The 26,912-nt window shown below is 37.6% G+C and overlaps 1 protein-coding gene across 3 annotated transcripts in view; it reads right to left on the bottom strand.

The window, feature by feature from the left end:
• ARHGAP15 (Rho GTPase activating protein 15) overlaps positions 1 to 26,912 on the bottom strand; it is a 456,603-nt gene that overhangs the window by 222,208 nt on the left and 207,483 nt on the right. For all 3 annotated transcript variants that reach the window (XM_065561627.1, XM_005305087.4, XM_065561626.1), the window contains exon 7: positions 321 to 419. In XM_065561627.1, coding sequence (XP_065417699.1) covers positions 321 to 419 — 99 coding nt within the window. The remainder of the gene's footprint in view (positions 1 to 320; positions 420 to 26,912) is intronic.

The raw sequence follows: 26,912 nt of genomic DNA, 5'->3' as shown, positions 1-26,912 counted from the left end.
AAAAATTCATTAGTTATTAAGCGCTTGTGTGCTTTTACAACCCACAGTAAACCAATGCCCTTGTTATTCCAGAGAAATAAATGCAGCATTCTGTTTTAAGACAGGAATCAAATGACTTTTTAGTTCAACAACCTTGTTTATCTGACTTTTTTTTTTACAAGATATACATACATACATATTTATACATCCTTCAAATAAAGGAAAGTCTCTCTAGTTAGCTAGCTTTCTGCCTGTCTAAAACCTCTATAGATGCCTAAGCAAATGAAGTTTAAATTACTACATCTTAATTAATAAAGGTAACAGCCAAAACAAATACATACCAATCTGTCAATTGCATTTTTGATAGCGTGGAACCAATCCAATATGATGAAGTCAATATCTGACTGAAGGAGGAACTCATTTCCTGATATCGTTGTGATCTGGTTGGGGGAAGGGGGAAAGAAATGACAGGTAAGCAAACCACACAAGATAGATCATTTTATTTTATTTTATTTTAGTAATATATACTCTCTCACACACTAAAATGCTTTCTTTTTGTGCCAGTAATTATCTCTTAGAGAACTGGGAGTTACCAAGCAGTTTTGAACCTCTCTCTGAAAACTGTTAGTCTATGTCACAACAAATGACTTATTGTCTCAGTAATACAACTATTAAATACAAAGAATACTAAAATTATGTTAATGTGACACAAGCTAAGAAAAGCCAGGGAATTCAGAGATAAGACAGACGGTTCAAATCTAAGTCAAGCCACTCTGGAAAAAAATGCACATGCGTGTGTTAGAATTAATTGTGAATTTCCTATCATTTTAGGTTTCTGTTTCAACTCTGCTAGCATTTTTTTTTTACATTTGATTTCTCTATATTGGAGGTTATAAATATATTTATCTAAGACCCCAGCATGCCTCTTTCTAAACACTTCAGTCAAATTAACATTAGTGTTATTTTTTTTTAAATACAGATATATCTATAACAAAGTAATTAGGAGCCCATTTACCTAGAAAAATAGTTTATTTGAATACAAGTCAATTTACATTTTTGACCCCCGCACTGGGAATATTTACCAAAAGAATATTAATTCCCCTGACATGCAGCTCCACAGTCTAATGTAGCTGGCAATGTTTGGTGTAAATATGCACACATTTTCTTTCTCTCTGTCTGAACTTTTTTCTGAAGTGTTATAGGAATTATTCATATTTGGAGAAAGAGAAACAGAGAATGGCCATATCTTCACATAGAGGGACAGTGCATGAAAGATTCAGAGTATAGGGCATGTACAAGTGGTCTATAAATTTGGCCATTCATTCAGACGTGCTCCAAACTTTATAACTGGGGATGAGATTCAGAGGCTCTTACTCAGGTCTTTTGCAAGCAAGAATCTCACTGAAATTTTTGTCCAAGAAAGTAATGAGGACAAATGTAAGGTTGGCAAGATTTGGACTTTGATGTTCATTTAAGCAGAGAATATCAGGGGGTAGCCGTGTTAGTCTGTATCTACAAAAACAACAAGGAGTCTGGTGGCACCTTAAAGACTAACAGATTTATTTGGGCATAAGCTTTCGTGAGTAAAAACCTCACTTCTTATTTAAGCAGAGAGACATGATATGGTGTGGGGTTACTGTCTAGTCTCACTACACCTGGAGTTCATTTTAAGGCATCAAGGTGCAAAGGCCAAGTGTCATTACCACCTAAGCTGCTATGCTATTAATTTAACCACACCTTGGAGTGCTTAATTGCTAGTCAAACCCTCATCCTGGAGTGATATCCACAAGCACGGACCCTTATGACCACAAGTCCCACTGATATCAGCACACATCATTTCCCCATCTCTTCTTCCCTGCCATGACACCAGAAAAGGTGGCAAAAGGAAATGCGGCCTAAGGCTTTATTAACTGTTCTGTGACTGTCTCTGATTTGAGGAAACCCCTCTGAGAAATGGTTCCAGAATTAGCAGCAGCTAAAGGAGACTCCTGGCAGCATAGCTCCATGTAGTCATCATGTCAGAGAGCTAGGGAAGGTGGGACAAAAGGTCCAGGACCTAGCTTCAAATCACAGGGCTTCTGTGCAGATGTACCCCTGCAGATTCCTGCAGATCCACTGGGATTCCTGGGCACTGGAAGTGGACCTGACACCCATTCCATTGTGAGCAGGAAGAAGATGACAGACTTTCAGAATGGGGAAAATTCAGAGCCCCTTCCATAAAGGAGCCAATCAGACCATAGCTGATTATATTAACCCCTAGCATCATCACTATTGTGTAGATCTCAAATACTTGATTTCCAAAGCCAGTGTTGTTATCCTGATTGTGAACTAAAAAGGTAAAAAAAAACCCTCTCTTTTTTTAGCAACAGTACAAATTCAAAATCCAACGTAAGGTAACCAGATCTCTGATTCTTTCCCTGGTTTACACTGAAAGCTTTTGGGTTATAAATGTATTACATAACATCACAATTTATTAACATACACAGGCAGAAATGAATTAGACCAAACACAGAGGACGATCCAATCTAATACAACTCTTTCCGTATAAACAAATCATTATTAAAATTATAAAAAGAAATAACATTTTCAAAGTAAGAGCAACATACATTATTAGATTTACTGTATTTTGAAGGCTTAAGAAGGACACAACATAGTTCAGTCTTCCGTTCAGTAACTTCAGGCTTTATTAAAATACAAGTATTTCTGCATTGCATAAACATTGTACCGTATGATATGCAAAAGAGATACTTCATTGCTAACAAGACAAAAGCAAAATACAGTTTGAAAGTTTCTGTGTCTGAATGTGTTATTGTAATAATCATATATAAACAGTGATTTATGAATAAATCAGTAAAATAGATCACAGAATTGCAGGAAGAGATTTCATTCAAAATATACTCTCTATAAGATATTGTTCAAGTCCGTTTCTCTCTTTCTTCATACTAATCTTCAGAGTAACTAGGCAATTTCAAGAAGACTGCTACTGCTCTCTACAGTTTAAATGCATCCACTTCTTAATTACAGTCAGTAATTGACTTTGTTCTGCTCCATTCCAGTCATTCACAGGAAAGCAGTTCCAAAGGCTTTGGCTGGTAAATCCCATTTAATGTGTACGTTTCCTATCCCACTTTTATATATTACCTCTTTAGGATTTCTGATAAATGGTTCTTGGAAAGGATTGCTAAACCATACTTGCACTTTGAACAATCGAATTTCCAACACCCTAGGGACAAGACATCAGTAAAGAATGCTAGCTTTGACTAAACCTTGTGATTGAACAATTTATGATCACTGCCCTAAATGCTGTATAACTAACAAGTGTAAATGGTTCAATATTAAGGCGTGCTAACACGCCATCTCTGTATCGGGCATAGCTGAAATAAACATAGGGACTAGACAAAAATGAAACAACTCTGCAAAAGTACGAAGAGCTCTAGCTAGAGCTGCTAGACTCCATTTTGCCTATTACTCCACTAATTTAAATATCTCCTGAAATCCCTTCTCTCTGCATATCATGTTTTCAAGGCATGTATTCTGGCAACTACGTGTTGATGTACCTTTAAAAAATTGCTGATATTGTCAATACGTACTAGAAACCTAAAAGGAATAAATAACTTGTATAGCGCTCTGTTATTTGGGGAGTGAGTGTCATCCAGTGGTTAGAACAGATGACTAGGAATCAGGACTCCTGGGTTCTCTTTCTGGCTCTGTAATTGACTTGCTATGTCACCGTGGGAGAATCACTTAAAGTACAAGATCCTCTTGTGTCGTGTGGCTGTTTTGCATTTCACACCAGCATAGTCTGGCTATAAAGTCAGCTTAACTAGCCAAGTGAGGATCATCCCAACATAAGGACTAGAGTTAACATACCCTTCATGATGCCAGCACAGTAGGAAAACAAGGGTATGGAACACTCCTACATGTTAGTCCTGAGCTGCTTAGGGATTGCTATTAGGTGCTGCCCTGTAAAGCCATGTGAGGAGGCTAATTATGATTACCATTACAATTATACCAATGCATAGGTGATCCCTAGAATGAATGCACTACACTCCAGCAGTACCCCCTTCTAATAATATTTTACCTGACTTGTATTACTTGCACAAGTTATGCAGTGTGTACGAATGCACCGCTTCAGGGCTTCCCAAACCTTTTCAGAGCATGGATCACAGCTGAAGAGAGTATCCCATAGACCACCTTCACTTCCATTGGTCATTGAGTAACATTCTTGTGGCAACTGCATCAATTGCTTACGTGGAAAATATTCTTAACTACCTTTTGTGCAATTTTGAAGGTGGAATCAAAGGGGAGGAGTCAGCATGATATTATTAACCAGCTTTCCACAGGCCATTGGTGGCCTGGACCTCAGTTTGGTAACCATTGTACTAGTTCAAGACAGCCAGAAAGGCATTTTTACATGACCTCCAAGATATTGCTTGAAATATCTGTATTTCTATACGCATACACATTTCTATACGCAGATTGCTTTACCTCCTACATTTGCTTTAGCCACATTTAATAAGGTAGAAGCAATTTTAAAGATGCTATTGACATACAATATATATAAGAGCCTTGGAAACCCCAGGGAGGTTAGGAGAGAAATTCATATGAGAGAAGAAAAAGACAAAAACTTATAAGTGCACTTATATCAAAGTGCACATGTTCATCTCTTACATATTTAAGGCCTGTTTTTAGTGATAGGCTAATTTCAGACGGTGTAGGGCAAACCTTGATACAAGGCATCCAGCAGTGAAGTGAAAAGTCCACTGGGGGTGAATGGTGGGAAGAAGTGGCAGCAAAAGATGGATCAACCTCTCATCTGAAACTGGAGAGGCTGGAAGGAGCAGCCCAGAAATCAATGTGATAGTTGGTGATATGACCAGGGCCCATGGGGAATGTGGCCATCCAATGAATCCTTGCTGCAGCTATCACCATTTCTCTGGAGCTCCCTTATATAGCACTTTCAATTCTGAGGATCTCAAAGCACTTTACAAACATGAATGAATTAAGCCTGACAGCAATCCTGAGAGACAGGTAATATTAACCCCAATGTACAGGTTGTGAAATTGAGGCACCGGAACATTAAGTGACTTCCCCAAATTCATAGCCAAGAATAAAACCTAAGTCCAGAACCCAGGCCTGTGCTTAAGTCACAAAAGCATCCTTCCAATCACAATATGCACAAGATATGAGATCATTGCCATAGGTCAGTGTTTCCCAAACTTGGGATGCCACTTGTGTAGGGAAAGCCCCTGGCGGGCCGGGCCAGTTTGTGTACCTGCCACATCTGCAGGTCTGGCCGATGGCGGCTCCCACTGGCCGCGGTTTGCTGCTCCAGTCCAATGGGAGCTGCTGGAAGCAGAGGCTAGTACATCCCTCGGCCCGTGCCACTTCCAGCAGCTCCCATTGGCCTGGAGCAGCGAACCACAGCAGGTAAACAAACCAGTCTGGTCCGCCAGAGGCTTTCCCTACACAAGCGGCACCCCAAGTTTGGGAAACACTGCCCTAGGGCATAGGGTTTACTCCCCTGTGAGATAGGTGGTGGGAGATCCTGTGTCTCTGAAACAGTTCTGACCCAATTTACATGCTCCCCAACCCTTGATCTCTGGAAATGTGTGTCTATTGTACCATGTTTCCAAGGCTGCCCTGCAGTCATTGCTAGCCATCCTGATTTCTATCATGGAGAGGGGGCACCGAAAAGATAACAAAGCCCCATGCTGTTTATTTTCCTCAGACATTTTGGAGGGCCAAGCATGGAGTCCCTCTGCCCCACATAGCGCCACCAGATTCTCCATCTCCAGCCCAGCCAGTCACCATGCTTGGGAAAGAAATGGTGCTTGGAGGTGGCTGACCTCCCACCTTTTCACGTGGGAGAGCGCTATCCCTGTGCAGAGGGTTCCCTCCACGCACAGATCTGGGGGTTATGATTTTCTCCTCATGTAATTATACAGCAATGCACTGCCTCATTGACACATGTCTGGGCCTGCAAATGCCTGAATTTCACCCAGAAAAAAAAAGCTTAAAAAATTAGGTTCCCCCCTCCTTTTCTTTACATTTATCATTAGAGTATAGCATAACTTTGGTACAGAATGCTGTAGATATTCATGGGTTTATCCACACCCAAACTAAGCAGAAGTAGAATTTAATTAAAAGAAAGTTTGGAGACATTTGGCACTTCTTAGTGGTTTAATTAATCTGGTATGAATTGTGTTTGAATTAAATTAAACAGAAACAGAGATCTGTAGTTCTTTAAAACACGTCAAAAGTGTATTTCATTGCTAGAAGTTGATCTAAATTATTTTCTCTTTGATAATCCAGTCTCTTGCTATGTTTGTGCTGAAGTAAGCAGTAAAAAGAAGAATATATAAAATACTTACTTGTGCTCCACTATAATGAGGTAAGTATGCAACAATGAACAAAAGCAAACAAACAATCAGTATTCTACTGCATTTCATTCACCTTGCATCACAGACCCATGCTATGATATCGCCTATCAAGCTAACATTGTCATGGTTATGCTAATAGTTAAATTACTTAGTGGACTCAAAGGTGTTTATGACCACCACGGAAATTACATTATCAGGCAGATTGTCTATCTCAAATTACAGTCTGGCTTGACTAACCTCTAATAGTCCTTCTGACATGTCAAGCAAAGTTAATATAAAAATGAGGGTGAAATATCAATTTGAAGAAAAAGGTCTTCTACCAGCACTCCAAAAAAATGTTTCTTGTTAAAACATTTTGTGAGAAAGTATTTGTCTTGTGTTCCCAATGTTGCTAGATGTTAAGTAAATATATACTGATTGCAAAAAAGTTGCTTTGGCAACTCTCTTATTAAAATGCATTTGTAACCCCCATCTGTCATGAAAGTTTTAAAAAGTTTGTTTACTTTGGATAGCCGCCTTATCCAAGGTTACCCCAGCAAACAATGATGGCAGTCTTTAGAAGTTGTGTGAGGAACAAGCCACTGGGGATCCATTTTTGTTTTAATTGGCACACACAAACTCTTTTCTGGTCTGTCAAAAAGATCAAGCTAATATGCATGGAGGGTGTTATATTCTCAGCTTTTGGGAGTAGTAAAGCTCCCTTTATTTAAGTAATTTAAATGATAGACTGCAAAAACTTTGCAAGTCAAAAAAATGTTTTATACTTTCTTTGGGAATATTTGTTTTGAGCAACAGCAAATGTTTTACATATCTAACAATGTTGAACCTTATGTTATAATTACCCTGATTCTTTTGACTCTTCAAAAAATTGTTACTAAATCCAAACATTGCTAAATAAAAGAGGTAACAAATAACTCCTGCACTTTTACAACTTCCCCAGTGTTAACAATTGTGAGCCCGTTTTATTCCAGAAGTTTATGGGATATGTTTTCAGCGTGTTTAGGTATGCCTGATTTGCATGTACATTTGGTGGAAATGTCAGTAGCGTCATCAGATCAAAACAAACTGCTCACGTAAGTAATTTGTTATTTAATGGGGGGAAAAACAAATGTTTGGGCTACAAAAAAGAGTGGTTTTCAAGTGGATACAAAATTCTACTGGTTTGAGGTCAAACTTACAAGGAAGAGTGCTTTTTTAATTGAAATTGAGATTCTCTTTGATACCCCCAAACAATTTTGCCCTGCGAGTTCTTCGGACAGACACTTGTTCAGCATAATAAAATCATATATACTCAAAATTTGGATTGTTTAAAAGAGAAGATGTGTCTCTGGGTCTAATTCTTTTCTCTTTCACTTACCCCTTACCAGTTAATTGCACTAGTTACTCCTGAATAACACCAGCATTATTGAGGAGAGAATCAGGTCCTCTGTCTGCATTACAGGACAAATTCTTTCCCTTCTTCCTGGTCTATGAAGGATCCCTGAGGCAGTAGATTGGATCTGATTCCAATTCCAAGGCAGATGGATGGTATTTGGGAAACTCCTGAAGGGGAAACAGACCTCCTGAGCAGCAGGAGCACAGGCAGAAAGGCACGGAAGAAATGGGCTGGAGCTGGTAGATCCTATGCTCCATGAATAAGTCAACTGTTGTCCCCTGTGTGAGTCACAAGAAGAGCCAGAGATGAGAAGGCTCTCATAGCCTGTCTTAGAGGCTAACATGCAGAGAACTGTAGGTATAGAGGACTCCTCCCCCTTAGATTGTGCATAACACCTTAATGCCAAGCCTGGCTACTCAGATTGGGAGCTGAGAATGGGATTTGTGTTTGAAATAAAAGGACTGTTAGAGGTTAGTAAATCCAGACCGTAATTTGAGATAGACAATCCGCCCATTGCATATCAAATTGAATAAAGTTGAATTTTCACCATTATAATTTAAGTTATAATTATTTCTAGTCATTTTTTTTTCAGCTCACAAGCAACAGTTTTCCAAGATAGTCTTCAATTAAAAAATATTATTGCTCTTCTGGTTGAAGAAGTAACTGATGGAGGATTATAAATAATGCCCAAAGTTACAAGCTGAGAGCACTATTATCCAATCAATGCCACATTTTACTCCCATAGAGCACAAATGATTAACTCCAGAAATCCTGTTCAGTTAATGTCTGGCCAGTCTTTTTGTCAACAAAACACTACTGGCCAGCTTGGATGTCAGTATTGTCAAACTATTTTTAATGACATGATCATGTCTTGGCCATTGAAATTGTGTTTTTCCACTGACAAGTATAATTCGTTCTCTCTCTCTCTCTCTCTCTCTCTCTCTCTCTCTCTCTCTTCTTCTTCTTCTTCTTCTCTTCCTTCAGGGAAGATGGAAATGTACAATGAACACAGAAACAGACCATGCTGGATGTCATGACATTGAACGTGCTCTCTTGCAAACAGCAGCCAACCCTGCCCAGCATCAAGCACCAGTGTTGCACTCCGAAAAAGAACTAGTTAGTGCATGTTAGGATTGAGCACCTCTTGGCCCCCTGTTACACTTCCTGCCCCCCTCAGCCTGGTTCTAACCATTGAGCTGGGTTGCTGGTGCTTTCCCCTGACAGTGGAACTGATGAAACACTTCTGGTTCTCCCAGCTACAAATGATGTAATGGAGTGGGGCACATTAGACTTCTGTCAGTCATTCAGGCAAGGGAGCTGGGGATGGCAACCATCAAGGCATAATGGTTTCAAAGCAGAAAGCATTGGGAAGATAAGAAGGGGGAGAGGGAGACAAAGGCAAGGGGAAGTAGGAAGGAAGACAGAGACACACACAACCAATTATTCAAGAAGGAGAAGCAAGAGAGATAACAATCAAGACACAATTTAACAATACTGTTTGACTAAATGGGGAAACAAGGGCAAAGAAAATTGTGCATATTGTTCAAAGATTTAAGACAGAGGGTAATATAACACCACCTTCTACAAGATACTTTTTCCCTTGGGGCAATATTTTCCTGCTATTGCCTTCACAATCTGTATCTATATATTAGACATACACCACACTTATTGGCAGTGGTTTCTTTGAGAAACCCCATCTTTCTTAGCTTTACCAGCGGGACAAGACATCGTGATTAATAGTCCTGCTGTCCAATTTTATATGCACGTTATCACACATTATGATATATGCGAATGAAACTCAACATGATAAGTCACTGTACCAAACAACATCAAAAGGATGATGTGTGCTATGTTTTCAGTACAATCGGTCTAAAGGATGTATATGTTTGTTTGTTTGTTTTAAATACTACATGCATGTAGATTTTGTTTTGTTGACACTGTAGATTTATTCAACAGTAGCAGAGAATTTTTACAACTACACTGCTTGAAGGCAAAAGCAGGTACTGCTGTGGGTATTTCATTTACTCACACACATCTCCTATTAAGTTCTGAGATTACACAACAGGAAAAAGAGACATTGCTATAAGTATCTTTATACTTATAGTAACATATTTGGCCATGATTATAAGTGTTTATAAAACATTCAAGAATCGTTCCTTGTCTACTTATACTAATGAGAACACCTGTTAACTTTAGAGCTGCACAGACTTATTTGCATTGAATTCAGGTTTTTGCACACTATACATTGCTTTTGAAACAATTAGATGTTTACAGAGAAATATAGCTAAAAGAGGAACAGCAGCTTGAATGCCCTCCAGCCCAAGTCAGTGCTAATCCAGGTTTGAGTGAAAAACAGAAATCTGCTGAATTATAATAGTGACGCTAATTCTGTTAGCAGTGAACAAAGGTGTACCTGAAAAGTACTGATAGCAGATGTGTATTTCTTACTTGTGGGGAGAAGTACCCACTGCTGAGAGAGGTAGTTCATAAGGATGAAATACTGGTACTGAATATATATTTTTCTCATTCTTATTTTTGCTGCCTCCTTTGCATGAAGTGTTTTTCTTCTTTTTCTCTAATGAGACTCCTTCCACATACTGGAAATGGAGCATGTGTAGTCAGTCCTCCAAAAGAGTTGTTCATGCTACTTTATTCATTTGTCATTAGACAATGCAATAGAAAAATTCAAGAATCCTTCTAAAGCTAGAGACCCAAGCACCATTCTCTGCTATGGAACTTTTCTCATCTGGCAGAGGGCAAGGGAAGCAAAAGGTCTCTTCCCTCAAACCAGTTCTGCTGAATGATAGTGTAACATTGTGCCACTCCAGAACCAGGCTAGCTGGCTTTTGGGACTCTACTTAACAATGGTACGAAATATCAAAGCCGGTCCATGATAGGAACATGTATTGCGCCAGCTGTGTCAAGTTCTTAAGCTTAGCAGGTAGGAATGTATGATGGTTATCTTTATTTTTCTTGCACAGAGCAACTGGGCAACATACACACAAAATCTGTGCTTTCATCTTCGCCTTTCCATCCTCATCAGCACATAAATACTAAGAAAAGTTACAGCTGACTATAGATTGTGTGAAATAAGGCTGCTTCATTCATTCATTTAGGAAAATATTTCCTGTCAAGTAGTATTTTCTTTCCATTAACTGCAAAATATATTCATCAAAATATTTGTATTTAGTTATTTAACATTTTAAATTTAAAATAATGTTGTTGATATTTACTAAAAATGCAATTATATTGTTAGGATCTAAATGAGCTGTGTAGTTTAAAGATTAACTATTTTGCTAGACAATACTCACACAAGTAATGATATTTATACTGCATCTAGTTGGTATGCAAGGACACAGATATCCATGCTGTACTTCATAAAACCAAAGACACTAAATGAGGGGACACGATCCTGGAATAATTATTCAATCCTGAGGATCTGGAATCAATTTTACTTGATAAGAAATTCAGGATCACTGAATAATCTGGAGCATGGGTTTCTTTCAAAGAGCACCAGCTGCCATTTGGTATGTAAATTTGCTAGTCTAGGGATCCACAGAATGGACTTTTGCATCTCAAAATCCCAGGACTGGTGATGTTGCAATCCCTAGATTTTAAGATTGGAAACAATTAGAGGATCATAGGATTCTACTTTTTCTTGACTCTGGAACTGCATTGAGAGCTGTGGGCTAGCATTGGCCCATCCATACACATGGCATTCTAAGTAGTAGTGTAGCAATGCCATAAGTTAATAGCCCAAAATATTATTTCACAATATCAAACAATCAAAATTTCTGTCATTTGAAAATAGGTGTCTCAGGGTAGCTCTTATAGGGAAAGGCAGAAAACAACATGTAACTCATTATAAATGCACTAATGCTGAAATTCACCCTTTACAAAACGTCAGCAATCTTTATGGGAGTTGTGAGAAATTAATTTCAATACCTCCTACCAGCCATAAACCACCCACAAACCTGCACTGCAGGCCCCCCACCCCAACATCTTCCACTGTCCTGCAAATTATAGCAGGGTTTGGGGCTACTGAGCGAATACATGTAGATTCAGTGGTCCAGACCTTGACATACCCTCCCTATGCCTCAGCCTATTCAGAGCCAGAATGGAGAGGCCATCTGTAGAGATCCCTTTCATGGTGCTGTATCTGTCAGTGCAGCACTACTTTGATGTTTTGTGCAAGGCCTCCATGCCTCCAGTGAATTTCATCCTAAAAGTGCAGCTTTTAAAACTCCTGACATATCCATGGGGCCACCAAGTTCCCCGGTTAGCCAGGATTTACTGAGTGAGTTAACCTCACCTCAGGTTGGATAGGAGACATATTGAGAAATCACCTTCAAAACTTTCTGAAACCATGTCATGATGTTATTTGCTTTATGTACAATAGAGATGTAGAACAGACCAACCTGTCACACAAAATATGATTGAAAAAGAATGATACAGGCTCTGAAAGTTCTAACCAGAACTCAAACTATTTTCCTGACCACCCCCATACAAGAAAAAATTCAGAATATTGTGTTGGACAAGTGGAAACATTGATTAAAGTTGAAAGTCTGAAAATGGAGAATTTGAATGAAGCAGGCAGACTATTCTCTTAAACTCTAGCCAGTCCAGTTAAAGAAAGAACACATGGGAAACCACCATTAAACAAGACATGATGATTGTCTTTTAGTGACTTCTCTCAAGGTGATGAAAATGGACTCAGAAATTAATTATCATCATTTGTATTGTGGTAGCACCTAGAAGGCTCACTCAGCACTGGGGTCCCATTATGCTAGGCACTGCACACACACACACACACACAGAGTGAAGAGAGGGCTCCGATCTCAAAGAGCTCGCTATTTGAATATAAGAGAAAAGATAACTGGTGGGTCCACAAACAGATGAGGGGAGCACACAATAACAATGATATGGTTATGATTAGCATAAGGTGCAATCATAGGAAGGAGATTAATGGAAAATTTCCCACAGTTTCCAACCAAAATGATATCCAAGATACTTCAGTGGGTTGAAATTTATCAACTCATTCTCATGTTGTCTGGGACAAGTGAGAAATTATAATAATTTTTGGTTTCAGATGGAGCTAAAAATTAGAATGCAGGAACATAACTAAAGTGAGATTTGGCTGTGAAAAACTACTACTTATGGGCCAAATTACAAAACCCTTACTCAGATTAGTGAGCAAGTACTCACACATATAGATTAACCTTTAATTAAAGATTATGTCATGTGATGAAACCTCCAGGAATATGTCCAACCAGAATTGGCAACCCTACAGAAATTTTGAAATACTATAGTTTCCTTACAAAACACTGTCAGTCAAGTTTCAGACTCTCACACAATTCACAGTAACTGGACAATCTGCAGGGATGTGCCACAGTGTGATATAGCATGCAAAAAATTTGAAAAACTCTGGTTCCCAGAAATGAAATCACATCTCCTAGTTTTAAACAGAGAACGCTTGCAAAATATTTGGCCATCAACACTGATGACTGAGGTTGGGTAATCAATAATTTTTGTGGTTGAATTACTGACTGATAAGTAATTTCCTGCTATTTATGAGTAGAATTAGGAAGTGGTTCCTTGGATTTGGCAGGCTCTCCCTCTTTTCTAAATATGATGTGTCTTAAAGCTTAATATTCTTTGTACATTACTAAAGGAAGAGTTGGGATGAGGCAGTGTTTCTACATGGTTTTGGGGTGGCATTTCCTGCAATCACTTAAGAGACAAAACATGAGAATCTGAAAATAAAAAATTGGAAATGGCAAGCTATTTAGCTTTTTAGTTCATTAGCTATGAGATTTTAGTTGGATTTTATAGCTCCATGACAGTCACTCCGTTTCCTGTCATTAGCAAACATACAGTACATACAATGGGAGAACAAATAAAGCATATGAAAACTGTTATGGGCTCTTCTTCCAATGATGTCACAATGCATATTTATTCAGGTACAATTTAGGTGACTGGTGACCCAGGCTTATCCCACAACACAAACTACAAAGATAGAATGTCCATTACCAGAGCACTATTTTATGGACCCCTGACTCTCACATCCCCTCATTCCTATCACACTATTACAGATATCATAAAGTAGTGAGTGACACTTGACAACTAGAAAGCAACATCAGGTCAGACAGATATATTTTAAACCTTAAAAACTGCCAAACAAAACAAAAACTCTTAAGAAAACTGGAATTTTTGAGCTTACTTGCTAAGGTTTTATGTTACACCACATTACAATCCCACCCATGCCCTAAATCCTGAATTTTTGTTTCCTTGCCACTAAAATAATTAGGTATGTTAACGGATTCTTGAGACAGACAAGTTAAATTGAGAAGTTACTTCCTGTTGATGTGGGATACTGGCTTATAGGACAAGAGCTGGAAAAGCTGATTCTCTCCCTTTAATCATGCGGATGATTGGAGATGTGCTCAAGACTGGAGATATGTGAACGATTTTGCACTGTAAACAATACCAATGAAATTAACATTTTGATCAGCTTCACAATAATGCTAAAAATTGTTTGCTCTGCAAAATCATGTCCCACTATTGCTAATAAGCTGAAACCTTGAATTAAAGGGAAAACTTTCAAAGTAGACCCTGCCAATACATCATCTTATTTGTTCTTCTTTCATCTTCCTGGTGTAGGCCCTGATGCAGCAAGGCCCTTAAGCACATTCATAACTTTCAGTGCATGAGCAGTCCCATTGTCTTCAGCGGCAAGACTTAAGATTAGCAAATAAAACATTTAGTATTATGAGGCAGGAGCAGCACTAGCAGCAACGCTGACCTTGTTGAAACAGAAGGGTACCACAGATATTAGAGAATAAAGCACGTTTCAGTGACAGATCGTATACACTTTTTTTTATATACACTATATAAAACTAAAGAAATAAGAACTGAAAGCATTTGAGGTCACTCTTACCCATTCTTGCGTAGATTATTATTTTGAGTAAAGAAGTAGCCAAATACAACAAACGAGAGACAGGATGAGGCAAGATGATTTGGGTTTGAGTTTTATTCTACCGTACATCCCTAGGAAAGCAAGTGACAACAGTCTCTGATAACCCTTCTGAGACTATGGAGTGAGGTTAGCTCACTCGAAAAACAGAAAAGCTGTCATGTGACTTCACTTATGTGAGAAAACTCAAACAACCTGTCCACTTGCAGACCACTGAAATGGAAAATTAATGTAGTTTCCCTCTAGCTTTGGATAAGATGAGCCAGAGTCGAAACACAAACTACTAGATCTTTAGAAAACTGGAGGGGAAAATAGCAAATAGTTTTCAAGGAAATTTTGTGTTTAACAAAATATTCTGAGTAGCTCTACAAGACACTTGCTCATATCTGAGAGGAGAGGAGGTTGCTTTCCTTTGCACCTGGCCTTATAAGAGGGGAAACTAGTTAAGTGGATCAGTGAAAATATCTCGAGGACATGGTATGACAGCCCCTAGAAAAATGAAATAATTGAGTGACATATTGTGGGGGTCAAAATAAATATAATCTTTGCTGCTGTCTCCGCATAGGTTTGACTGGAGCCCATTTCGAAATTAACAAATGTATCACTTCAGCTACCACTGAAATGCAGCTACATCTGGGCTGAACCACATTAACAAAATATATAACAAATACCTTATCTAACTCAAACTGTGGAGACATTAAGGTATGCAAATAGTAATTACCAAAGTCACTATTTAGCCAAGGTGCCAGGGCTGACAAGATGCCAGGCGATCTTTTAAATATTACAAGAGAACAGGAACCCAGTTTTACATCTCATCCAAAAGACAGCAAATTCCAGAGTTTACATTGCTTCTATTTGATCATGCTGTCATTCACATCTGTGATTCTGATTTTTTCCATATTACAATGTGTTATATAACAATTTAGAAACAAAGAAATAAATCTAGATAAATTAACAATAGTTGTAAAATAAACAAATAAGTTAATGAATTAATTAGTTAAATACAAGTAAGTTCATTTGGGGACCATGTAATTTCCTATAGGTTTTCTTTTGTATTACAGACCAGTATAGGAACAGTAAATTATTACACCACAATTCCAGGTTCACTGGTGGCAACGTGTGTTAAGAAGCCATTCAACCTTGAGAATTTTCCCAATGTATCAGAATTACAAAAACACCTGTGCTAAATAACTTTGTGCTGAGCCACTGTGAAAAGCTGCAGTGTTAAATGGCAATCAGCATATCTTACTCAATGAAGCAGACTACTACTTACACTCTGAGCTACAGTATAGAACATATATGGATACAAGTTTTAATCTTCTTGCATGACATTTTCTTTACACTGCTGTACACAATTGGATTGCTTTATTTACCCAGATGTATTTCTATGTTTCCACATTTATAGTAATAGAACCTCATATAGTGAAGGTTGAAAAAATTTTGAGCATAAACCCCTTTCCCATGCTCCTAAATATTAGAAACTTTCAACTTCTGAGGTGAAATCATTCATTGCTTGATCACTGCAAGGAGATGATTTCTAGTTTTGTTTCTGAAAGAAAAAAATGAGGAAAATCCCTTCAGCCTACTTGAATTTGCCAAGAATGGGGAAAATGTACTTTTCCTATTTTAAAAATTTCTAACCACATTTTATAAGACAAAGGTATCATACAAAAATTACCAGTTGCTTGAAGAGGAAACTTGGTGTAGACCTAGACCTTGCTAAGGACTAGAGTCTTTGCTTGACTTAAAAAAAAAGTCAAATGACTTCTACAAATGACTGCACCACACCTAAAGTGGGAGGGAAGGCAGGGGTATTGTCTGGCTTGCCATGGGCAAAAAAATGTCCAGTAATTCCTGGTTTTCACGGGAGTGGATTGCTATAAGAAAAGCCTTTTTGGTGATATTTCAATTAAATATTTCCAACAATACCACAATATAGTCTACTGTGGTAATGACCACAAAACGCACCAGCAACATAACTGAAAACTGTAGTGGTTTGAATCATTACTGAAGAATACTGTGTACTATTTTAATTTTAAGTCTGATGCAGAAAGATTTTTTTTATGCAAATAATCATTACCATTTGAGAAGTCCCATTAATTTCAGGACATCAAGGATTACTTGTGTAATTGGTATTCCGTAGAAATAGAGGAAATGTTTTCCAGTCATGAAGCTAAGGAATTCCACGATCTTGCCTAGTAAGGTTTTTCTTTGTTGTCATCATTCTCATTTCTTAGCTGTAATACTACGGTTTTACATCTTTAGTTTCTATAAGGAAAAACTGATAATTTCAGTATTTTTCTTCTGACAAAAAAGCCCATTTGAGGATGGCCCCCGGACAACTCCTGTAGCCAGGTAATTTAAACAGCAAAAAAGATAGGCAGATATGTTATTTTCATCAAGGTCCCAAGGTAGCCTTCAATTAAGAAAAACAATTGACTGATGTTTCTCTATTTGCTGCCAGGAATCTCTATGTAGTATTGATAGAGCTTTTCCTTCATTCTGCCCAACATGTGGGCTCAGTGTCAAGCTGTGAGTTTGTAAATCTTTTTCAGCACTTATCAGAGCTCAACATGAATTATGGTATTGCCAAATCTGCTTTATGCAGCTTTTTTTACACTAAAAGAAAATGTATAATTTTATGGTCAAAAAAGAAATGTCTACATAATTTCAATTGGAAAATATAGTCAGTTATGATTGAACCCAGGACAAAAATACCTCCCTTTAATACCATGCCTATAAAGGGATCTGAAGTTTGGAAACTTCAGAGCTTTCAACTCTTGTATTGTGCTCATTGTTTTATCGCTTTACATGTATTACTAAGACATGATTTGATTAACCTGATAAATGCTACAAACCATTGTTACTTTCAGAGCTGATTTCTTAAAATATATATTAACCTCCATGGAAACAACAAAATATCTTATTTTTTATTGTTGATTACTTAGCATGTCTCACAAACCAGCCCTTTTGTTGGGGGCCTTAGGAAACTTATTTTGTGTGGTGTATATGGTTTTTTAATATCATTATAATAATATTATATGGCAGGCAAAAATATAATGAAAATGATAATTTGCCAAAAAGATTTAAAAAACACTGAGGTGTTACCTATCAAAAGTTCTCCTTCTGTCTGTGATACAGCACAGATTGCAATCGTGACAGTAAATCTGGTGCTATTGTTAATGCCATGGCACTTTGGTTTTTGGCTTGCTTTAGTCCAATCTGTGACATGCTTGTGAATATCTTTCTTCTGTTCTGTCTGTATGGCATATGGATTTCTGGGATACAACGTCAGACCTATCCACATAACAAGTGTTCAGAGCACCTTATCATTTTAAAAAGCCAATTACTCAAAAAGACAAATGTGAAATGTTTCACATTTAATGATGAGCAAATCTGCAAAACAAATGCAATTTTGCTTCATCTAAAAAAGTTTAGTTTAACTGTAAATATTGCAATGGAGTCTTTAGCAATACACACCATGGGTAGGGACTAGCTCATGTTATGCATATTGTACATCATCACTGTCATTTAAATCTGCAGAATTTTAAATGCTGAGTTGGTTTAAATAAATAGCAAGAAATGGAATACAAAATAGTGAAGTATAAGCCTCTAAACATACTGTAAAAATGTCACTGCTAACATTGAGCATTGGACACTTTAAAAAAAAATATTTTGAAAGTCTCACCCAAAAAAATGAAAACTGCATATGTCTACAGAGGTAAAGGTCAGTAATGAAACAATTAACAACAAAAATACCAATCCATTTTTTAGAAATATTTGTCAATATATAAAGAATGTTTTGTACTGCACATAAGTTCCAATTAATCCTGGATTAGTGGCCGTATGTCATATTCCCTAACTGAAATGATTTTAGTAGAAAAACCTATATACATGGGTTCAAAACAAGATTTTACAAGGACTTCATGGGTGTAGAAATTGCTGCTTTCTGGTACTGTATTAATAAAGGCCCTGATTCAACAAGGTACTTAAGCACACACATAACTTTAAACATGTGAGCAGTACCACTGAAGTTAAAATGTAGTACAATAGATTCTATATATTTGTGTGCATAGTGTGTGTGTGTACACTTGTGTGGGTGTGTGACACACGCACACACACACACACACACACACAGGTAATGCTTAAAGGCATTTCACAGGCTGCTGAAATATTGTAGGTGCTCAGCATCTCTAACAATCAGGACTAGAAAAGGAATTAAAGTGACTACTGATAGCACCTTGAGCTAAATTTTGCTCATCTTACTTACACCATGAGGTCCAGTGATAATAATGGGACTACTCAACTGAGTAAGCAAATGGGTTTATTATTAATTATTATTATTATTATTATATTATATACCCATTTGCTTAACTCAGTCAAGTAATCCCAATTTATATATATATAAACATTTTTAAAATTTAATTTTTGTTATCAATTTTATTGAAAAAAACCCTTCTTGTTAAACTGTGAACATTGGTAACAGAATACTATATTACATGGGAAAAGGAATGCAGCTGGCACTGGTAATTTTAGAAGAAACTAATCTTGATATTTATAACATCATGTAGCAAGCGGAACAGTTTTACCAGGCTTGGAATGTGGAAATATAAAAAAGTTCACCTTTCAGCTCCTGTACTTTCGTTCTGCATTAGTAAATCAGCAATCAGCTGCTGCAAACACAGGCAGAAAGTTTACTATATTATATACCTATTGAAATACTTTTTAAAAACTCTCTGTGCATATATTGTATTTTATGTTAAATTCTTGTAATCTTGTTTAGGGGTGAAGTGTGCACAGCTGGACAGTCAGTTCATAATTTAAATTTAGCAAGACAGAAAGTATGTCAGGACATAAAAATTTGATAAGGTTCTTATTTTAAATTATTTCCTTTGATTGTAATTTTTCTTTTTCAGAAGGTCAGAAGCTCTCCTGCACAATTCAGGGGCTGGTGGTTTTTTTTTTTTTTTTGCCAACAATAAAGAGCTAGTAACTGATTTGTGAAAATCAGGTACTGTACCCTTAATCCTGGGCACAACTGTAACAATAATTCCAATATTATTTGCTATTTTTGAACAGTAATAAGCAGAAAATCATAATTAAATCTAAAAGAAAATGTAATTAGCTCATGATTTCAATTATGATATTAATTTCTAATGTTTGGGGTTTTAAATAATCATAAAATAAAATGGGCCAAATCATAACACAAAATGGGCATGTATGGTGTATGCAACTCTATGTATATTGCAGCAGGGATGAACTTTGGCCCACTAATTTTAACATTCAATGAAAGGAAGACCTAAGATTGTATGATTTAAAACGTTGAGCATTAGGAAACTCAGAGATTTCAGTTTTCATTGTTTTTGAAAACATTTTCCTTGTGTTTCATCTGCATGATTTCATTCCCCATTCTCTACTTCCACACCCACACATATCAATTTTGACTTTGATTTTCAGGTCTGAATGAAATAAAAAATGCAGTGTTAAAATGGTTACTCCTAGTTTCACACAAGAACCAGACAAAACTATGAATTTCTCATGGTCTGAATACACACCTATACATCAACCCATCCTCCCCTGAAACTGGACCAACATTTGCTCAAATGGGTTGGTAAGCACTGCTAAATCTTTCAGTAGACCTGATCTGAACATTGAATTCCTACAAATACAGCTCAAAAGCAAGCAAACTGTACATAATTTTGGGTTTTTTGTGAACATTTCACACAACTCTAGTTAAGCCAAAATATATTTACAAACAATAGCTTCACTGGCCATTCTGATAAGAAACTAGAGTAATAACTGAATAGAAGTAAATAATTGAAAGGAAAAAGAACTAAATTAGGATTTGAACATGGTTATATATAACATACTGATTTGCACAAAAGTGTCAATGTTAGATTTAGTTATTCCAGTGCCGTGTAACAGAATAAGAAGCTCAGACAGAAGAAAACAGTTATCCACTACAGTACTTTCACCCTTTTAATCTCACACATGCTTTGGCCTGGATTTCTCTCTATTTTATTTGTATTTTTAACCTCTGTTACCTTGTGGGAAGTGGGCTATTCAAAGAATGTTTGGAAGCAAAGCTCTGCTTTTACAGATGGATGTAAAGCACTGTTAAATTAGAGCTTTAAGAAGGACTTTTTCCAATTTACTCTGAGTTTAATCTGAAGTGGTTTAATCACAGCTTGTACACATCTTCTTAAAAATTGTTATGGGGGGGCAGAAGTAATAATCGTGTAAGAAGTCATTATGACAGATGCTGGTTCCCATGATCCTATTTACACTTTAACGTTATTATGTGAAACCCTATCTGGGCAGTACCTGTGTCAATAAAGTGTCAGGTGGTCAATTGGCAAGAGAGAATAAAAAGGAATCAGATCAACATTTTGTAAATGGCTCGCTGCTTTTTTTTTTTTTTTTTTTTTGCACCTGTTATTCTAAAATTTCTTTCAGTTACATTTCAAAACACTACAGTTGGGATCTCCTTGCCAACCTGAGATGGCATAAGCCTGGGTAACAGAACAAAATGTGAGAAGGTCCTTCTGTCTTTAACGCCTGTTCATCAGTGAATCAGCCTCCAATTAATCTGTTTCTTCAGTAGGAGTTTAATAAAAGTCAAGCACACACATGTTCAGTCTTGTTTAGTATTAAAGCTGTGTTAACATTATCTGCCTAGCCAGGTCAAAAATCTTATATAATTAAACATCAGAAACCATTTCAGAATTTTAAGGGTTTTACAATTTTCTGTCAGTAATTGATTATGCAAGGCAGAACAGTTTAAATTTAAAACAGGATAGTGATGAGAGTGATGTCACTTTTCATTAAATATCTCAGAAAAGTTTGTTTCATGGCCAAACTACACATAAACCCCAACTTATTAGTTTTGCTATTTTGCATTTTTATGAACCAGAAAAATTCAGCAACCCAGATTTTCTTTCCATATCATGAAATATAAACTGAATTGGTTGTGCACATCCCAAATTCCCAGTATCAGTCAGCTACCTACTATAATACAAAGTGAGTTTTATAGCAGTCAGTGGTGCCTCAAACTTGGTTTGTAGAAACACAAATATTACAATATGATTGTGATAAAAATGTATTTTGTACCACAAGCAGCCAAAGACCCTGTCATCTACTTTGTGCACTAAGTGGCAAATCAAGCTCTCACCATCACAACCATGGAAATCCACAAGGTAGTAGAACTGGTGTGGTTCTACTGTACAAGGGAATGGATCCCAGGAAGTCACATCAAGGGTTACATTACTAGATTCTTAGGGATTGAGTCACAAATATGTCTGAATATAGCTGATCTGTAGTCTTTATTCAGAAAAGGGTGTGAAATTTACTTCAAGTAAATGCAAGCTTTTAATACTGATTACACTTCAGCTTCACACAAGCATACACCCAGCTGATATGGCCTAAGAATCACAAAAGGTGAAAACGGGAAAGACAAAGAGAGATGAAAAAGAAATGTCAGTATAATAAGCCATTTACTAAAGCAGATCTCTTATGAAATGACTGTTCATCACTAAACCCGGTCCCTCTCTAGGGCCTCTGTTCCTCACACCACAGTCCTTCCTATGAAAGGAGCAGCAGGTTTAAATAATCCACATACCTGACAGATATAAATTATACCGACCTAGGTGTAGATAGTGCTATGTTGGTGAGAAAGCTTCTTCCGCAGACGTAGCTACTGCCTCTCATGGAGGCAGGAGTTATTAAACCGACAGGAGAGCTCACCCCCGTCGGCTTAGAGTGTCTCCACCACAAGCACTACAGAGGCGCAGCTGCACTGCTGTAAGTGCTGCAGTGTAGATGTAGCTTTGGAGGCACCTTATTTCCAGCTCCCTCTACCTGTCCTGTAATGTGTGTAGCAGCTCCGACCACTCAGCTTCATCTTCCCTCCCATTCTAAAAAACATAAAATAAAATGTCCGAAGTGTTCTGGTCCCTGCTACTTCTCATCCCAAGAGTTGCCTGAGCTGTTCATCTCATTGCTTCCCTTTTCCATCTGCTGAAAGTGCAGCAGTGCCTGGGCTGCTCCGCACCATGCCTTGCTCGACCTCCAGTGTTGGAGTGACTAGCTGCAGTGACAAATTTCTACTGGCATAATTGTGTCTTCTGATGGTTTCTTCCCAACCTGTTGCCCCCTCCAACCCCAGTTTTTTGCAGTCTATGTGAGCCACCACTGGGGTAGGCAACAGCAATAACACAAGAAGGTAATAGAGAAGGTTTATGGGGAAACCAGGAAGACTAGTTTTAGATATTTTCAGCTTGAAGTGATAGTGAGACATCCAAGAAGGGAAATCAGAACAACAGGGATGAAGGTGGGAGGCTGAAAAGACAGATTTGGGAAACTTCCAAATTGAAATGATTGCTCAACCCATGTTAACAAATGAGATAACTAGGGAGGGGATAGAAAGGTACACCAGAATAAAGCCCAGAGGGATTCTAACAAAGAGGCAAAGTAGAGGAAGAGGAATCCATAGAAAAGAAAATGAAGACATAGTTAGTTGTACAACATTAGAACCAGTAGAGTACACAATGATGGGAATTCAGGTGGGGAAAGGGTGGAGGGGATAATCAATGGCATTAAAGGAGTAGATAGATCAAGTAAAATGAGGGCTTAAAAAGATGTTAGATTGGCACAAGGAAAGGAATAAAGAACATTGTGGTAGTGAAGAGGGGGATTCGATTAGGAAGGTGCCACCAGCTGCAGGGATAGGGAGAAAGAGAAGGAAGTGAAAGTGAGCACTACATATATGTAGGCAAGGAAGGTACTTCTATTTGTCCAGTTTTCTATGCAGTATGCACTCATCACCACGTATCTGAGTATTTCCTAAAATGCTAAGGGGGAGGTAAAACAGCCGCAAAAAGTGCAAGCAAAGAGAGGGGAAAAATGAGTAAGAGGCAGGTGGGAGGAGAGGAGAAAAACTGAGATGAATAAATATTCAGCAGTTAAAATGGGTGACAGAAAACATGAAACAATCAAAGCAATTGGAGTCAGTCTTAAGGCAAATAGAAATGTAGCAATCAACACAGTAACAGTAGGAGAATTATGACGATAAATAAAAAAGAATATGATAGAAATAAATCAATAAGCAAATAGATGGCACTCAATATAGTAATAAGATCAGTAATTTGGTGGAACTGTTATGGCAAAACAATGTATAGAAAAATGTCAATCAATACAGCAACAGCAGATCAATATACAATATACAATATATCCAATATAATGGAAGACAGTATTTCTTTCAATATAGTAACTCAATAAGGTAAAACAGATCAAACAAACACGTAAATGACAATCAATGTAGTGAAAGCAGATCAATGTGCAAGCAGTAATCAGTCAATTTGATAATAGCTGTGAATTGGCAATCAACAGAGTAAAGGAGCCCAATAGGCATGGAAATGACAATGGTTTCAGGAAACACATGCAGCTAGGAGAGGATCAGCACAGAAGTTTATGGAACCCTCCCACCACCACACACAAAAGCAATGACACACAAACAAATAACCAGATAAAAAGATCAGGGAGCTATCAAAGGGATTCTCTATCAGTCTCCTCTATCCTATGATTCACTGCAGACTTTTCTGTTATTTTTTATGATAAACATGCTAAGATTGACAATTTTTTAGTTCTTATGACCCAGACATCTGTTAGGCATGGCTAACACCAAATAGAACAAAGGCAGATGTCAAGGAACCTTAACTATGACCTCCAACAACCTTAATATCATGTCCCTGGGTTTGTACAAGCAGATGCTGAAGAGCAGTATGTTGTGGTTTTGAGATGTGAACAAGTAAAACCACCAAGCATAACATTTGTGTACTAATCTAAATTAGTATTCAGAACTAAACACAACTCCAGAACCCAGATTGTCACTGCTTATCCCATCTCTACCCTGACGCCATAAAACACTTCTTGAAGTATACATGTTAAAACATATTGTAAACTTCAAATTCCACATTATTTTATAATCAAATATCAGTTTGTTGGAAATAAACAAACTGGCTTTCTCCATTTGTTTTGAAGTAAATAAGTGCAAAACTAAAAGGTCCCATATTATGGCTCCATTATTTTAAAATTAATATAGTTCAAAAATAAATAAATAAATAAATCCTCCTTACTACTGCAAATAAAAGGGCATCAATAGAATGCTATCTCTGTGGGGAACAGAGGATTGGTTGACACAAAGACATCTGGAGTTCCGGGCAAGTACATTTTCTGTGTTGGTATGTGAACTTTACTTTGGGATTAGAGCAAAATGGCAGCCTCATAAATATCTACACCATCTCTCGGAGAACAGGAGGCAACCTCTTGAACAACAACAATGAAAAGTTGTCTTTCCAAAGCACATTTCAACTGCGCGTACAATTTCACAATATGCTGTAACTCTTCTCCCTTTGAAAATGATATAAAATGTTTTTCATCTTCAGGGCTCTAGACAAATACTAACTAATCCTCAGAGCATCCATGGGAGGTAGATAAGTATTATTAACACCATTTCACAGTTGGGGAAACTGAGGCTGGTACGTTATGATCTAAACTGTGGCATTAAGCCACAGCCTAGCATGATGGGAGGTATGGAGCTGCACCACCAGAAGAACTCCAGCACTGCAGGGAAAGCATGGCTGCTGCACAACACCTATGGGAGTTACACATGCAGTCCCTTCTGTGGCTGGCCAGTTTTTTCTGGCTGATAAGAGTCAAATGAGACAATGACCCCACCTTATCCTTGTCCCTATTGAGGGAGTTATTCAGGAACAGTCCTTGAACTCAGAAGAGCACAGGAACTATATTTTTGACTGGTCCTTCTATGATGAGTGTTTATGTTTGTGTGACCATACAGGGATCAGCCACAGTCCAGTCCTAAATTTTTTGCCCCAGGTCAAATGAGTAAGTGGCAGAGCCAAGATTAGGAAAGAGGAGATCCTGGCTCCCAGTTCTGTGCTTCGATCACTACATCATTCCATACTTTATTCTATTCTTTAAAGATCTTTGAACTGATTGTTCAAAGAACTAGTTTCAATTAACTGGGGCTTCTTTCTAAACTGAGTCCTAACACAGTCCTGTCACTAATGTAAAAAAAAAAAATAGGAAAGATCACACATTCACTCCAGGAATCTGCTTGGTGGTTATGGATTGAATGTGAAGAGAAATTCAGCATTCTCATTTATTCCCAACATGAAGTAACATAAGAACAAGATTTTAGTGACAGGAACATACTGGCAAAAACAAGAGTCCTGGATCCATAACTAAAAAAGATTTTTTAAAGAATTAATTTAATACAATGCTTATGTGGTTTCTGATAATAATGTTGCCCACACAGCACTGGAATTATAGGTGAACACAGCCAACTCTAGGAGAGTATTGACTGTCAAATACATTTTTGTAGCAAGGGTGGTCTCTATGTGGCTAACATACCATTTTCATTTATGCCTTTATAGTTGCAGCCACAAGACTAAAGGTTTCAATACCTGCTGAATGCTTGCCCGATACTGTAATTTACTGTGAAACTGAAGGCACACATTTGACAACCAAGATAAAGAAATCTGTTTTGTGAAATGTAGCATGCTATGGCACCAGGAGGAAATAAGATCTTCCCTCACATAATGGTATAAATGTTTCTATGCAGTTGCACCTAAGAAAAGTATCAGAAGGGTATGAATCAACAAGGGTAACATATTTCACTACAGTTAATTATCCTGATTTATCCCAAGAAACTAGGTTTTAGTCTGTAATCTGTGAGGAAATCTGCTGTTCTAGTCCTAAATCCTTTCCTCAGCCTGGTGATTATCAACTACATTTTTGTACAGGAGGGAATTAATGCCACATACTGCCTAAGCAGCTTTGAAGTAAAAAGGCCTAGACCTGTAATAACTTTTGTACAGTGTATTGATTCAGGGAGAGAGAGCGAGCCCGCAGTCATTGGGGTTTCCAGTGGATTTCTATGCCCTCCTTTACCTCTTACATTCTGTAGCACTTCTAACACTACTATGAACCCTCATATTAACTCTCCACAGGATATTCCAGGTAACTCTGCACTACTGCTAACATAGGCTGTGTATAAAACCATAGGTAAAAGGCTGGAATTACAATGAAACCTGATTTTTCAGCTAGCAACAATCAGTACAGCTTAGGAATTTGCTAACAAGGAACCTTTACAGAAAATAATAATGTTTTCTGTAAAAGGCCA

The sequence above is a fragment of the Chrysemys picta genome, chromosome 11, assembly GCF_011386835.1.
Source record: "Chrysemys picta bellii isolate R12L10 chromosome 11, ASM1138683v2, whole genome shotgun sequence".
In the NCBI taxonomy this organism is placed as follows: Eukaryota; Metazoa; Chordata; order Testudines; family Emydidae; genus Chrysemys; species Chrysemys picta.
The sequence above is the reverse complement of the archived record's forward strand: the minus strand, read 5'-3'. Positions and strand labels throughout refer to the sequence as shown.